At 43.1% G+C, this 16,788-nt stretch overlaps 1 protein-coding gene across 1 annotated transcript in view; it reads right to left on the reverse strand.

The window, feature by feature from the left end:
* The window catches only part of LOC146193960 (cell adhesion molecule Dscam1-like), a 570,478-nt gene that overhangs the window by 46,004 nt on the left and 507,686 nt on the right, over window positions 1–16,788 (reverse strand). Inside the window, exons 12-18 of the mRNA XM_084600659.1 lie at window positions 15,726–15,873; window positions 12,054–12,202; window positions 11,692–11,823; window positions 4,334–4,501; window positions 2,633–2,703; window positions 1,346–1,607; window positions 275–373 (exon numbers count right to left, since the gene is read on the reverse strand). Of these exons, the coding sequence (XP_084456785.1) occupies window positions 275–373; window positions 1,346–1,607; window positions 2,633–2,703; window positions 4,334–4,501; window positions 11,692–11,823; window positions 12,054–12,202; window positions 15,726–15,873 (1,029 nt within the window). The remainder of the gene's footprint in view (window positions 1–274; window positions 374–1,345; window positions 1,608–2,632; window positions 2,704–4,333; window positions 4,502–11,691; window positions 11,824–12,053; window positions 12,203–15,725; window positions 15,874–16,788) is intronic.

Below are 16,788 nucleotides of genomic sequence, written 5' to 3' on the forward strand. Positions count from 1 at the left end.
CTGTCTACAATCTCTGCATTTGCATTTTGTTACTGAAGCCAATACTTAAAAAGTTGGTTAATTAGTCTTTACTTATAATAAAGCTAGAGAACAAAAATACTGCAAACTATCTTAGTCTGCAGTATTTTCTCAGCACCTCTCAGTTAGTTGCACTGGACTTAGGGACACCATATTCTTTTAAAACTCTGTTTACTTTCACTTGGGACAGGTGGTACATTCCCATGTTTATTCTTGCTCATGCACAGACTACCAATCACATCAATATGGTTCTAACCTGTAATTGGAGCTTCGCTAGCTTCAGTAAACTTCCATTCCAGTTCTAACGTCGAGGACGACTTTGAGGTGACGAACAGTTGAGGCGCTGGTGGAGGATCTGCGAAAATTGTAAGAACCGTTCAGCGCCGGTAATGCACGCACACATTAACGCAGTTCAAAAATGAACGCGAAGAAAACTGAAAACCTTTCCTTCTACGCTTGAGAGGCCTTTTCATGACCTGGGAAAACAAAGCGCTTGCCACAAGCAAACAAGAGCTGCTCACGCTTAAGCCTTCAGCACGACGTGAGCGGCAGATCCTGGTCTCTATGCATGCCACGGTTTGGACAAAAAAAAAAAAGTAATGAAGATGGTGGCCGTGTCGACTTCGTCGTGCGTGAATTGCGTCGAGGTGCGACACGATTTCTTGTACGCGCTTGCAGTGACTTAGCCAAAGCTGACAAAAATTAATTTCGGTTTGTTTTGTTTTGTGAGATTTAACTCCCAAACTGGCTCAGGCTATGGAGGCGCCGCAGTGGAGGGCTCCGGAAATTTCCAATACCTGGGGTTCTTTAACGTGTACTGGAAAATAATTTCGCTGTACTATTGTTGCCCTAAATGGAAGGAAAAGTAATACATATATTTATAATAGCTACAAGTCTGACGCCCACCGTTACACACACTGCCTAGAAATATTCGGCTATGATGTATTCAGAACTTGAAGCCAACGCTATGACGACCATTTTGAGGTCACACCAACAAATGCTCTAGCAATCTAGCACCCTCAATCATCTCGTTGCACCAAGTCCGCCGGAGGGGCAAGTCATAATCGTTAAATTCTCAGAATTCCTTCGGGCTGAGTTGCGGTCGACAGGGATGCCTGATCACGTAGCACTCATTTTTAAACGATGACATATATTACGACAATATTGTTCTGCAGCTCCTACTTAAATGTCTCCGCCGTGAGAGGCGGAATATGCAGCTTTTACTGTCGTTGTTGGCCGCAAAGCGATATGCGGTGCAGTGGGTGCAACTTCACAGAAACTCTATAGGTTTTGCTTTCCATTGTTATACTCCCGTCATCACACTCACCGAATTCGAGGGTTTGGACCGTCGCCTCCTCCGACAGCGGACCTGCGCCCTTGTTGTTGAAGGCCTGCACCACCACCGCATACTGCGTGTGCCTTCGCAGGCCACGAATCTCGTACTCATTTTCTTTCTTCTCGGTGCTCGCGCCGTCTTCGCCGTCGTCCAGTTTCACTGTCTGGAACTGGAACGTTTCACGCGTGTTGATAGGCCTATAGCCGACATGGAAGCCCTTGAGTTTCCCGTGGTAGGTAGCCTGCAGTGGAGGCTGGTGGAGTAAAAGAACACGCCGTTTCACAAAACGCCGTTACACGCGTGAACAGCATAGCAATGTGATGACGATCGTGTGTTCCGAAGTTGGGGCTGCCAGAGTGATTGACGATGAGAAAATGTGGACGCATACGCCTTTCCGACTCCGCTTATCTGCAGAAATGCAGAGCAGAACACAAAAGAAAGGTATTCGTTATATGCGAGTCTTTCGTCTCTGCCGCTTTCTCTCTCTCCGCATTTTGCTACTGGTAATGCGTGGCTCTTCTTTGCACCAACCGTGGTAAATGACAGGCGGCTCTTGCCACCTGTCACCAGGCTGGCGGCAGGGGCTTGGGGCACACAGCGAACAGCTTTGCGCATTGAAGACATGCCTTTCTTTTTCAAGAGGTCGACGGGGAGAGAAGGAAGCGAAATGTAAAAGGAAATGCAAAGAAGGTGCTATATTACCACAATTTTAATGCGCATTCTTGACCTTCTGTGAAATCTTAGGGATGGATAGGAAGTGCAAAAGGGGTTGTTGGTAAAGAAGTAATTAATTGAAAAGAAACATCCGGATTATTTCGAATAGGTTTTTGCCCAATTTATACGTGTTACTGCAACTGTGTTGGCTATATGACGAGCGAATTAATGGAAGCTGTGCGCTCCGGATTAGATTTCGCCACATGGGATTCTTCAAAGAACCCAGGTTCTTCAGCGCACGAGTTTTCGTGCGTTTTGCTACCGTCAAAACACTGTCACAGTGGTAGAGATCGATCCCCGCTTGTGACGGGCTAACAAGGAGTGAAAGGACAAGAAGACGCGCGTTGGCTTTCAGCTTATAGGGTTTGTTGTTTCTACACACAATATAAAGACTGCCCATATACTCCTATGAAGATTTTTGAAAGAGGAATAAGAGTGGTCGGTGCTTGAACAGAGTATGATGAGAGCAATGTGTCCTACTAGGATGTTTGCTATAGAAGCATGATGAAAAATTAGAACGGTTCTACATCGAATCAAACACAATCATTTGTCGTTCTATCTCACCTTCCATCGCACGTGGATCGTTTTGGAGCTTGTCGCTGTAACTCTTACTTCATAAGGAGAACCGGATGGAGCTGAAATCAAACAGACACAATCAATGTCTTACATTCAACGTCGGCGAGCACTCGTCATAAACTGATTGCTAAGGAAATGCGGCGGTGTAATGGTTCTTATACGATCAGTTATTGTTATCACTGTTGTGAACATGCTTCAGATGAGAAGCTGTCGGAAAAATAAGGAAAGGATGACTTCCACAACAGTCCACGGATTAGGAACAATTCCGGGCTTCCCGCAAAAAAGCTTGACAAAAAGATAAAAAGAGGTACAGGCGAAGTGAAGACAAAACAAATGCATCAAGGCAGGCAGCATTAGCAATAAAATATTACAACACGAGATAACTATAAGAAAAAAAAGTAAATCAGTCTATCTGAAAAAGAGAACAGCCGACAAACTTGTCTTGCACGTTTTGTCAGGTTGGTGACGATAAATGTAGTGGTAACAAAGCATGTGAAAAGCTGTTTATAAAAAAACAGGCGTTAGAGTCAGCGCAATATCATATTTGTTTTGCATTATGTATTGGGTCGTGCCCTCTAAGCGTGAATACGCGATCACGTGGCCGCTAGCTCTTTTTGGAGCACCGTAGTGCGTCTCACGCGACTGCGCATCGAAGCGAAAAGACAGCAATGCATGCGAAGACCCAACTACCTCCGGGCCACTTTTATTCGATGCGCCTCACACAATTGTGCTTGGAGAGAGCAGTGACCTCCACGCATGTTCACTACAAGTGTGAACAACCCTGTACTTTGCACGCCCTAACCCGAAGCCTTTCGCAGTCGACATGCACCTGGCCACTCTTTCGAAAAAAAAAAAAAGATATATAGATATACTTTTTGTAGTCGCACCGCAGGGATAGGTCCTGACAACTCGCTTAACGCTTCTTGGAAGGAAGAACTAATGAGCTAATGGGCTGGAAGAAATGAGGACAGGAAAATTGTTTTGGTTTGTGGAGTTTAACGTTCTGTAGTGGCCTTAGGCTATGAGAGACGCCGTAGTGGAGAGCAACGGAAATTTTGACCACCTTGGTTGTTTAACGTGCACAGACATCGCACAGCACACGGGCGCCTTGCTATCGCCTCCACTGAAATGCGGGATCCCGCGAGCTTAGTTTCAGCAGTCGAGCGACCTAATCCCTCCACCACAGCAACGGCTACGGGAATGAAATGTTGGGACTTTTACGAGATTTGTGAATTTTATATAGAGAACCAAAGGGAGGAGGAACGCTTCAGGAAGATAAATAGAAGGAAGACATTAATACAGCAACACTGATAGGTGGAAAGCAGTGATTTTAGCCATGGTTGTCAAATACAAAATGTTTTTGAGGAATTTTTAACTGAGGAATTGTTTACACCACCCTGCCAAACCAACTTCCAAATGTGTTATGCCAGCAGGGTCCGAACACCTAGCGTGTAGAAGCTGAGCTAACACGTTTCGAAATTACAGATAACATGAGTGGGCAATTCTGAAAAGATATATACATAATGGAACTGAAAAACCTGGTACTTGTCAGGAAGGCAACCGCACACTGCAAAGCAGCCTTGCTGAACATGCGGTTTTCTTTTATTTTCAGCGAAAATTCATATGGTCTATAAAATTTTTACTTCGGTAATAGAAAGCAGCTTTCAGGGTAGATTTTGTGGTCCATACCTTCTTCGTCAGTGGACACCCGCACCTCCTCGCTGGGCCCAGATTTTCCAACAGCGTTTTCGGCCACAATTCGAAGAATGTAGGACGTGCCGGGTACCAAGCCGGTCAGTGTGGCGCGGTTGCTGGGCGTCCCGGTACGCATGCTCATTGGCGCCGACGTTACCTTGTCTTGGAGAATAAAACATGTCAACTTGCCGTCAGTTATGCCTATAGGAGCGATAGGCTCTCACTGTTGTTATTGCAACACGCCATATCTGGACGTCAAAGGATTGTTGCGGCCACAAAATTGAGGCTAGAAGCCTGACTTCGACTATTTCTTTGTTATGCAAGATGTATGGATTAATCTAGTGTTTACTAAAATTATTCATTTTATAGAGAGCGTGAATGGTGTTTAGATTGCCACGCAGCCTGCTCTCACCTTGAAAGGAGCTCAATGTGCGCGGTTTTATATTTTGCCAATAGTTATTGAATACTTTAAAAGCTGTTAGTTCATGTTTTGCCGTCAGCACCGAGTCACAATAAATGTAAGGCCAAAGTTTGTGTACTGTGAAGCAAAAAAAAAAAGAGCCAGAAAAGTCAAGCCTCTTTGCTGTAATGCGCAAAGAGGTTAGTTATCTTGATGTTGCAACGTGATGTTTCCTGACCAATGCCAAAAACGGAGCACCTTTGCCATGCCCAAGATTCATTGCTGGTCGATAGTAGGGTAGGTGAAAACATGGTCCCTCTGAGTTTTTCTCAGCACGATTAACTCATACCGCAGGTTCGTGAGGAGCCCAGATGGCACTGAAGACATTCTGGTGGGAATAGGCGACTACCTCTCTGATTCAAAGGCTGTAAGTTTCTACCTGATGAGTCATTGGTGGTAATAATATAAAATTAAAGGAAAGCTTAACTACGTGCTGTTCGTTGACTTTACGGTAAATATTTGTAAGTACTTGGTGGTCTTGCTGCATCCCAAGTGACTCGAAGGTAGAGAGGAGGCGGCTTCGTTGCATATCAATTTTAACGGTTTCTTGGGAGGCGACATAAACATAGATTTTCGTTCACATTAAGCTGATAAACTAGATGTAGAGTCAATACTGCAGTGCAACGGCTTTATTAAAGTCACAAATGTCCCTACGCTATTACAAGCAGCGACAGCAATCGATGTTTTTTTTAATAACTCCGCAGCTGATGGTCTAACTTCTGAAGTAATAAATGGCCACATAAGTGACCATCTTCCAATATATATGCTTAGTTAGAGTGTCTCCTGTCCTAAAACTTCTATGTTCCCATTTACCACCTTTCGAAGTATTAATCATGACACAATGGGTCACTTTAGGGCAGCATTATCAAATGTTAACTGGAATATTGTGCGAAACAAAAAGGACCCAGAAGAGGCTTACAATACTTTTATTGCCATATTTAAACCTATTTACGAACAATGCTGTTCTCTTGCAACATCCAAAAAACCCCGCAGAGCTCGCAAACCATGGATAACTGCCGAATGCCTCAAAATGATAAAAACAAAAGTGAGACCTGTACAATCGCTTTATCCTAACCAGGCCATTGGATGATCTTGTGCATTTTAAAGCATGCCAGAACAAAGGTATGTCTCTTCTTCGTCAGGCGAAAAAAGAATACATGGAAAAACTATTCAACCAAGATTTATTAAAAAGGAGCGATCTTGTGTGACAAAACATAAACCGAATTTTAAATCCAGTTACAACTGCTACTAGTGCACTTCAAATGTTGGTGAACAATTGGAGTGAGGGGGAAACAACCAGCTGATGAGTTCAGTAATTACTTTGTGTCTCAGGCAGTTTTCGGGAATAACAGTTCTAATAACGTGAAGTGCCTTGACTCGCGGGTTGTTTCCAGTGAATTCTTGTCTCCAACCAGTGCTAACGAAATCGAAAATTGTATCCTGGCTTTACGAAACAGCAAGTCGCCTGATATCGATGACCTCAAAACTTGCCCAGTCAAACATTTAGCTGATGTAATCAGTTCAGTGTTGGAATATATTTTAACTGCTGTATTGAACATGCAGTATTCCCCGAAGGAATGCAGTTTGCCAAAGTCACAGTCATTCACAAAGGTGGAGACCGGAATAATGTGTCAAATTACCGTCCCATATCTATTTTACCTGCTTTCTCAAAGTGTTTTGAAGAGATCTTGCTCACACAGATATTACATTTTTTGACAAATACAACATAATAAAGCCCAGTCAGCATGGTTTTAGAAAAAAATTTTGCAGCAGAAACTACATTGCTAACACAAAAAAAGCTAATTTCAGAGTCTTTTGAGCACACACTTCTAATTCTTGGAATATTCGTTGATTTTCCAAAAGCATTCGATTGCATCAATCACAAAATAATGCTGGCTAAACTCGAACACTGCGGTTTCCGCGGACAGTTTCATCATATATTATAGTCCTATTTAAGTTCGCGACCGCAACAAGTAAAAATAAATAATGACTTAGCAGATGTCAAGCACATGGTTTCTGGTGTTTCGCAAGGTAGTATCTTGGAACCGTTGCTGTTTCTTCTTTACGTCAATGACGTTGTCCGTATCAGTAATCTACCAACTTTTGTGATTTATGCAGACGACACCAGCTCATTTTTCAGAGCTGCCCAATTGGTGGGTCTTGAGAAACAAGCCTCAAAATGCCTACAGTCGCTTCTAGAATGGTGTCCAAATAATCTTTTAAACATAAACACTGAAAACCAAAGCAGTGCTGTTCAGAACTCGAAACAAGTTGACAACCATGCCACCACCCTGTTTAAAGATCGGTGCGTCACGCATACAAACGGTCTCGGCGGTAAAAAGCTTGGGCGTTATTTTTAAGGAGAATTTGAGTTTGAATGATCATGTTGATATAGTTGTGAATAAGCTGTCAAAGGTTGTCGGTATCTTGCGTCGATTAAAATATTTGAAAAAAAAAAAAACAATACATGTTAAGTATTGCTTTTTGGTGTGGGGTACCACGACTTTTACTAATATTAACCGCGTATACCTCCTTCAAAAGAAAGCCGTTCGAAATGTTATGAATTCTCCCCGACTTGGACGCACTGAACCAATTTTCAATGAACTTCGAATTATCCGCTTGCCACAATTATACGAAACTTTACTCTTGCGGCGGTATGAAATCGGTGTTCACAATTACAACTGCCTGGTGATAAAGCTGTCAGGATTGCAACGCAAAGAGTCAATATACACTAAACGAACAACACCCAAATGGCTTGTACCTAAGATCCGAACAAATTATGGTTACCGAATGCTGAGCTACACTCTCCCGCATCAATTAATAAATATTCTGAACAAATGTATAGATGATAAAAAATCGGTTGTTTTATGTTTGTTCTTGTTTGTAATAGTGATATTATGCTTGTACCCCTGCAATGCCTCTGTAGGGTGTGTCGGCCTCGTCAAGCCTTTCCACTGGCTTTTTGCCGGCGCACCCAACATCCTCAAGATGTTAAATAAACGTTATTCTTATTCTTATATCAGGATGCACCTATTTACGTTCCAATTAAAGACACATTTCATTGGCACCTGTCTTATGTAAGCGTCTTGAACACGTTTCTTTCTTTGCATCGTGACTTTTTTGAAGTTATGTTTTTTTCATATCATATCAGCAGGAAGTAAGCAAATACTTTTCATGTTGAACGCAAGTTGTATATTTCGAACGTTTGTTCCACACAGTTTCCAATAGAAATACTCTAACATATTTTTAGAGTTTGCAAAGCTTTCGTTACCGCACCTCATTATTTACTCTTCAAAAGCCTAACCACCCATTACCGCTCTTACATTGATAAAAAAAAAAATCTGTGAACCACGACAGGGCGAGATTAAAATTCTAACTAGAAGTAAAGATAGATTAGCTCGTGAACTGGCAGAAGCCTTTTTTATCGAAGAGAGAGGGGTCATGTGCGTCAGCACCACTTCTATCTCCTTACGAGGCCGTGAGCACAGATTGCTAAAAAATACGCGATTATGAGAAGGTTTCGTCTGTGTACGTGCGTGCGTGCGTGCATGCGTGTGCGTGTGTCTGTGTGTGTATGTGTGTGTGTGCATGCATGCGTGTGTGTGTATGTGTGTGCGTGTGTGTGCGTGCGTGCATGCGTGTGTGTATGTGTGTGCGTGCGTGTGTGCGTGTGCGTGCGTGTGTGTGTGTGTGTGTGTGTGTGTGTGTGTGTGTGTGTGTGTGTGTGTGTGTGTGTGTGTGTGTGTGTGTGTGTGTGTGTGTGTGTGTGTGTGTGTGTGTGTGTGTGTGTGTGTGTGTGTGTGTGTGTGTGTGTGTGTGTGTGTGTGTGTGTGTGTGTGTTTTCTGTCTTAAGACATGCGCATGAATTCACCTTCTTCGGGCTGTATATTTGCAACATGTGGCTTTCAATAAACATAGTCAGCGCCCATCCTGTTCGTCTTTCTGTGTGGTTTGTGTACAATTAAGCGCTGTTTTTACGTTCGTTAACACAACCTCGCCACCAGCTTCCCACGTAACATTATCTGCAATGATGACGTGATTTATCGTGTAATTTTGACCCTTTTGACACTGGCCCTTAGGACGATGACCTTAACTAATTATTTCCCTGGTGTGTAGGTTCGGTCATGAATGTCAATGTTATAATGAAACATGGAAGAACGCGACGGAGACGACATAAGGGAGAAGTGGACAGGACTTTTAACTAGTATACTGAAGCAACCCGTCATACTTTCCTTAACAAGAATACGCATGGGCGCGAAGTACTCCACACTACACAGGAAGCATGTTCATCTTATAAAGCCTATGATGTAAAGTTACGTTTGTATATAAGTACGGAAGGTTCGCCAACCCACTTTTCGGAATCTTATCCGTGTACATCCAAAGCTTCTTAAAACTCAAGTTTTTTTTTAAGAACGTGAGCTCTACTATTCGGGGTGCAACTTTGAATTTCCAATCACTGGGTCCGAATGTCCTTGATCTAATTAAGCGGAGGTATTCACAGTAAAGAGGGGCATATGCGGCACTTTTCTTTCCCCAAAAACCAGCTTTTGAAAATATACGAACTAAAAAAAAAAAGGAAATATTGTGGAGGATACTCAAGCTCCGCCTGCGAATTGGTATGACGCGATAGCATAGGCTACCACCCGATACATAAAGCCCCCTTTAACCAAAGCCAGTTAGAACGTGCTTGCGTAGCCTAGGAGTAGCGCGCGTAACTCGGTATCAAAAAGCACTGGATGGTTGATCCTTATTCGACCTTCTCATCTCAAAATAGCAACCAGAGTTGGCACCTCCTCGCAATTATCTGATATCATGTTGACTTGTTAAGTAGCACTGATCATCCAAGCCATATCTGTATCTACTAGTTACCACCTTCCAGCGCCATGCTAGTGATGTTTCGCTCACAACGCTGACGACATCGACGACACCGACGAAATCACCGACAACGCCGATTTTTTTCCGATGAACAGGCCTTTTTATCGTTGTTGCAATAAAATTTCGAAATTAAAGGTGCTATCGCATCTAAGAGCAGGCCGACCGTCCTCCTCATTCAAGCCCTAAAACCATGTAAAACCTTTCTAAATCTAGTTAAACTATGCTTAACAGATATTTCGCTCGTGTAACTAGGTTCAAGCTATTCAAGCGAAGAAACTAGTGTGCACTATGTATGAACACTACTTAACGGGAGGTGACGCAATTCCTCTATTCACTAGTTTTGACTGGCAGGAATAAGGCAAACGAGGCTTTTGTCCTTGACATGCACGCTTCATACAGGTGAAGTTCATTAAATAAAAACATTTAGATCTAAGAACGGGAAGTAGGGAGTTCAGATGCAAAATTAAAGCTAGCCGCCATCGTTTTAAAAGGAGTTAAAAATTTTCAACGACCCCTTCCTGGTTATTCTGCGGATTGAGATTAATTAACTGACCAAGGAAGACACCCGAAGGAAAGCTGCTTGCGGTATCAGCCACATAACAGGGTAAGTGTCGCGCAAAAGAGCAATGGCTTATCAAATACCGCTCAGATGTGATTGGATTCATGTTAGGTAGACGGAACGTTGCATCGATAAGCGTTTACAGGAGAACAGTAACTCCCTCCGCTCGCACTGCGGGTCGCACTCGCTCAAGCAGTGCCTACCTTGCGATAAAACGTGCACGCCACTTTTCAGGAAAACTAAGGTAATCGGCGTTGCCAAAAAAAAGAAGCTGCGTGAAATTTATGAAGCTTCGCACATTCACAATTATAGCCCCTCAAATAGTTTGTTAGCGATATTTCATTGTTACAGCACAACGGAAGGGACAAGAGAGAAGGACGCTACACAGCGCTGACAAGCAACGAGTCAGCGATGTGTTGCGTCCTTCTCCACCATTGAAGATCGTCACCAACTCGTTTTTGTGTTAGCGAGTTTTTCCGCATACTTGTATAGAAAGAAACTAAGCTTCCTTGGTTTCATAAGGTGATTACTATTCGTGTGTGCGATGGAATGCTTGCCACGCATGCGTATCGTTGCTAAGGAAGGTATGAGGCGTTGCTTCAATAAACTAGTTGCAAGTATGCGCTCATCCTGTCCATTTCTCTCTTGTGCCTTGTCCATCGCGCAAATTTATGTTTCAATATACCAGCCAGCTCCCCCCGTACACTTCTGGAATATCACCGTTATTAAATGTAAACACCTGCGAGTTTCCCACGGTTAGTTTAATAATCACGCTTCTTATTTTTTTGAAAGTGTTTTGGTAACACCAGTAACATTGTACATTTTGCCTTTCGCAATTTATCGCTAATAAAAATGAATGCTGACCTTTTAGGCAGTAAGGATAATCGGATGCTTTGACCCCATCGCGTTATTTATTCGGATGCCACCGTGAGTGTGAAGTACTATCTTAATGAAACTCTCATTAAGTCTAAATTGTGGTGTGCATGTACTTCTGACCCTATCGTAAGATAGTGGATCTATTCAGGGGAGTGTCACCATTGTTTTGTTTAACTAATCAAGAACTTCTCGCGTGTTTTCTATGAAAATTACCTTCAGTCTTCCTGACCTTGTTCTTTGTCGCTCTATCGCAATTATTTTCGGTTTTAGTTTGGTTTCGTTGAAAGTGTTTAACGTCACAAAGCAACGGATGCAAAAGCGGACGCCTTAATCCCCCATTACACCTCTTAGAATTAATAAACTTCGGACCTGCGACTTTGGCAACGTAGGAAATTAACCCCAAAAATGTCGCGCCCTTTACTTCGATCCTTCCTATCGCTTTCATAAATTATTGCTGCGATAGACCCTTGAGATCGCAAGGTACTTGCGCATCTTCAAACTTTAGTTGTACGAATGGCATTGCAAGCAGTTGTGAGCATATGTTGAAAAAGAAACAAAAAAAGCTTTAAAGGTGTGGCTTACCGGCTTCAGGTACGTACAGTAACGTGTACCCTAGAATAGGGCTGTTTCCCGTATGAGGCTGAGTCCAGTATAATGTGACGGACCGGCTTGTGACTTGCTCAATTCGTATGTCTCTCGGAGTCTCTGGTGGACCTATACGAAAAAAAAAAATAAAAAAAATATAGCAACTAATGCTGGATACTTGGCTAGCTTAGTTGGCTGCTTGCTCGGCTTGTGGAGTATTTTAAGAGTATCTGATAATTTTTATCACTGGTATTCAGAAACCCACACTTCTGTTACTTCTGCTGTAAAAACAAACTTCTGTTGTACGTACATTTTTACAAAAACAGTATAGAGTATGTGAAGTATAGGCAATAAATCACCTTGTACGATCAGCTGAATAGTGCGATCTTTCTTCCCGTAAGAGTTGGTAGCCTCGCAGGCAAACACGCCTGAATCCTCTCTACTCACGGACGGAATAAAAACCTTGGAGACTATTCCTTCAGCAGTGGTGTCCTCTTGGAGAACGAACCTGAAAAAGAGAAACTGATATCGTTCACAGTCCTTCTTACTAAAAAAACTATCGATATTTATTCTAAGTTGTTTCAGCCATTGTTAAAAGATTTCCAAACTAACGAGGAAGAAAAGTACGAGGAAAGAAAATAAATGAAAGCCAAGACAAAATTAAGTAGAATAATTGAACATAATCCTTTGGATGCAACATTGGTTAAATCATAAATAAGCGGATACCGTTAGCTGCTTGCAAATGATCGAAGGAACGAGGGATTTTGTCCCTTCTCCTTATAGTATGGATGACTCGGAAAACGAGTGTGAAACCAACAAACAGGACGGCACAGTAGAGCCCATTTTTAACCAACCAGATGGTAGTTCTGATTGCGTTCTGTATATTCGAAGGTCGTAGGAAGCCACTTCAGATATTTCCTTCTTTCTTTTTTATTTATTTTTTATTTAACGATACTGGCAATCTCGCAGGAGATTATAGCAGGAATGACACATAAGTGATAAATAGAAACTGGAACAAAAAGTTTGAAGAAAAATACCAAAATACCGGATACAAAGCCGTGTTATTTATGACACTTTAATACGAATATGAAAAGCAAATATTACTGCCGAAAATGAAAAGTCAACCCAGAACTGCGTTTATTATTTTCAGCAGTCAGTATCTGCGTTTACATTTTCAAAGAGCACTACGTTATGGTGTTTTATAATCCTCTGATGTAAGTAACCTCAATTGAAGGGCGTACAGCAATTAGTGATGGGCTAGAAGTTTCAACATTTTCGGCAGGGTGTTCGCCTCTGGATTGTGGTCTCACATCACGCACAATGACTTCATCAGTGCGTGGCTGTGCTATCTCGGCATTAACATTGGCATCAACTAGGTCACACCAAAAATCACACGCTCCGGCCAGTAGCACGCCTACGACGCACTGCCACAGCTCCCTCTGTTGGTTCACGAGGCTGTCCGACAATCTCATCCGTCGCTTCTGGGTGCAAAACTCTGCCCTATGGAAGCAATATGCGACACCCTGCGCAGTTACCTCAATCCAGACAGCCTTAATTTTATCCACACATGTGAACAAAGAGTTCTGAATTGGGATCTCTGCACTTGTTCGATTATTATGCGACGCCAATAGGGCACAATGTGCCCAGTGTTCGTGCGAATGATGTACAAAAAAGTAAGGCATAATTTGAGTGCTGTGTGTGCATACAGCGACGCAACGCATGCCGCGTGACAGGCTAGGTCAGTAAGCCATAGGGGAGACAACCTCGGCCAGGAGGCACTGCGCAGCTTTGTGCTCCATCGCCCTCCGTGGAGACCTTGGTAAAACCTCCGCGCAGCGCGGCCACGTCGTCTGCTTCGCGCTGCATTGAAACGCATGTTGCTGTCTGCTCCGCGCTGCATTCGAGCGCGTGTTTACGTGCGCGCGCGCGATTGTTGCTCTCCTATTCCTGCCGCGTTCTGGCCGCCGTCGCGTTCTTAGAAAGGGGCAAAAAACAACAATGAATAAATTACGGCGCGCTTTTTCGTGCAGCTTGTGCGGTAAACGACAACGGGGTGGTTGTCGGCCCTTGTCGTTAAAGCATCTCGTACCGGCCGTATCTCTCACCGCTGTTTGTCCCTGGTGGTGCCGCAGCGGCCATTACGGAACCGAGTCGGCCTCAAACAACAGACATATGCCAATCGCTCTATCCTCGTACGTGATCCTGCTTCGGGAGCTCAAAATTGCACACTCGCTCGAAGAGATAACTGAACTGGAGATTGCACAGAGTAGCTATAGAACTAATAAGACAAAGGTTTCCTTGGATTCCCGTCTGCATGGAAAGTCCTCAGGCGTTTCCTCGCTGTTCATCTCGCGGAGAGAGAGAAAACTGTCGCAGGAATGGTATGCCTCGCCTTCTAGTAAATGACCCAGGTCGTTAGGAACCAGTGGTTGTTCAGGTAGATAGGTCATTGATTTTGGACAGCAGCGCCGCAGCAGCAAACTCCCCATGGCCGCTGGCGGCAAAAACCAAAGAGTAAGGTGGTGTGTTTTGTGCCATTGTAGGGAACACGTCAATTAGAGGGTCAAATTCTAAAGTTAAAGCTTAGCTACTTTGGTCATCTGATGAGAAGAGAGGAGTCGCTGGAGAAAGATTTGATGTTGGGAAAGGTTGAGAAAACTCCTCGATCGTTGAGCTGGCAGGAAGTGCTAATTTTGCAGACACAGTGATCGAGCTTACGGCGGCGCTTCTTCATTCGCTCTAATCGATTTGCGCGGTCACATATTTTGTTGTCTGAAATGCAATGTCATTGCTGTAATGTATATTTTGATGCTATCACCACCATTGGTCGTAATAACTGAGCATTTGTTATAACTGCAGCCGTTATAAGCGGGCTCAACTGCATAATCATTTTACTCCACGAAAAAGCTCCAGATATGCTTCGCCATGATGAGATTCGAGAGAGGCTTTCATGTAGCACTGAAGTTTCCGTTGAGACTAGCCTAAAACAATCAATTTTGTAGAGCTTCATTCGCAACTTACTCACTAATGTCACTTTCTTAGTAATGAGTGATCTCCGAATAGAACAGTGGCTGGAAGTTTACTCACATGTATTGTTTTCTTTTTTGAACTAGTAAGTTTTTCTCTTTTTTTGGGGGGGGGGGGGGGGAGGGGGGGGGTAGGGATTTCGGAAATCTTTTTGAACCATGTGACACCTGCAGTAAAATATTACAAGTACATTTAATCGCACAGAAAAGTCGAAAGAAGCAGCAGAATTAATAGTTTTGTTAGTCTGTTACAGAAAGAATATGGGATATTTCAATTATTAACTATTTACGAAACGGTGGTTAGCTAAAATTGTTACGCTGTGTACATAAAATGATCAAAGCCGAAATATTAAGGAAAACAGAACAGTTAACGAAACCCTTCAGAGTAATACATCCTCATAATGACGTTTAATGAGCATGGTTAGACTGTGACTTAAGCGTTTCCCTGGTTAATGCACATCGTAACGTCTTAGATACAGATCGATAAAAAAGTAGAGATTCTGGGTTAATAAGGCGAAGTAGAGATTCTGGGTTAATAAGGCGAAGGATGTTCATGATACGGTCAGTCAAACCGCATCGTCTCCGTTGATGTCGTCTGCGCACTCGCGCCGTACGCCAGCCCTATCGAACAATAGACCATCCATCCCTTACATGACAAGACATACACAGCAGGATATCTAATCCAAAGCGCCCGTGCCTCGATGCGCAGAAGACAGCGGATTCGTAGGCATCGCATCGTTCAGAACTGATCCCAATCGTGAGGATCCATGTTCATCAGAAACCAGTTGTGAAGTATGTAGTAGCTTATATATTGTGCTCTGTGTTTGCTTTAAATATCTTGAAAGCTCAATTTTGGCACCCTATATTTTGAAAAGCAAACCAGGCGGGGGTCCTTTTTACACCTAAAGTTCACTGTTTTCACTTGGTAGCTTTTAATGCTTTAACTTTTCATGTTTAATATATAGCTTAGTGGGTTATGAGTTAGTAGGCGGAGGAAGCGCGTACCGTGGAAGAGCGAGGTCTCCGAAGGGTTTTCGATCTTTAGACCATGTCACCGTGAGCGGGGTTTCTCCGAACACCTCGCAGGAAATTGTGACGTCGTCCTTGGATCTCACCGTCTTCGTCTCGAACTCCTCGGTGAAGTACGGAGGAACTGCACTTTGAAAGAGACGAAGAGCCCTTGTCACGCGCCCTTGAGTACAGCTTGTGCGTCTTGGCTGCTAAAGCGCCAGAAGTTGGCTGTTCCGTACTCAGCTCTCCCCTCCCTGATTTGTGTTAATGTAAATCAGACAAACTATAAACGTGCCATAAGCGGCAACACTGAACGGAGACAAAAATGTCCCGAGTTTGAGAAGTGCCTGCCGATCAAAATAAAATGAATTTGAAGGAAAGTAAGGAAAACGCGATTCAGCGTTACTTCCCACGACACATTTAATTTAATTCATATAATTTTTTTTTGCTTACAGAAAGGTCACATAAGAGTCAAGGAGAGGTTAGGAAGCACATGCGCCTGGGCCTACAAAAATATCATGATTTTCCCGAATCGAGACTACACATTGCAGAACATGATTGACGCCAATGAACACCGGTGCCACCACACAAGGCTTCAAAATAAGGTGTTATTCTACTCGTTTGTTCCGAACAAAGCCTGTTCATTCTGTTTATTTCTTCTGTTAAGCACAGACCACCTGAAACGTGCTTTAAACCCAGATTGTTTCTATAATATGAGCTGAGAAGAAATTGCACCAATTCAGAGTCTGTGAAATGACTAATGCGTGGACGTTTTTTTGAAAACAAAGGCACATGGAATCTCTTGCCAAGAAATATTTGTGTAGAAAAGCTTTAACAGGCCACGATACTGTGGAATCGTAGTTGCTGGTTACTTTCCAAGATACTGAACGCATGGCTGCATTGTGTTTAAGGATAAATTGAGTGGCGGCTTTTTGAACACTCCGTATATTTTAGTTTATGTTGAACCCTTTATAAAACGCCCTAGATAGTTTAAGGGTGTTTTTTGACGGAAGAGGAACAACAGTCCTATCTGCTTCAAGCGCCGTATTTCGACTCT

This window comes from Amblyomma maculatum, chromosome 4 (assembly GCF_055883805.1).
Source record: "Amblyomma maculatum isolate TAMU_Amacu chromosome 4, ASM5588380v1, whole genome shotgun sequence".
Lineage (NCBI taxonomy): Eukaryota > Metazoa > Arthropoda > Arachnida > Ixodida > Ixodidae > Amblyomma > Amblyomma maculatum.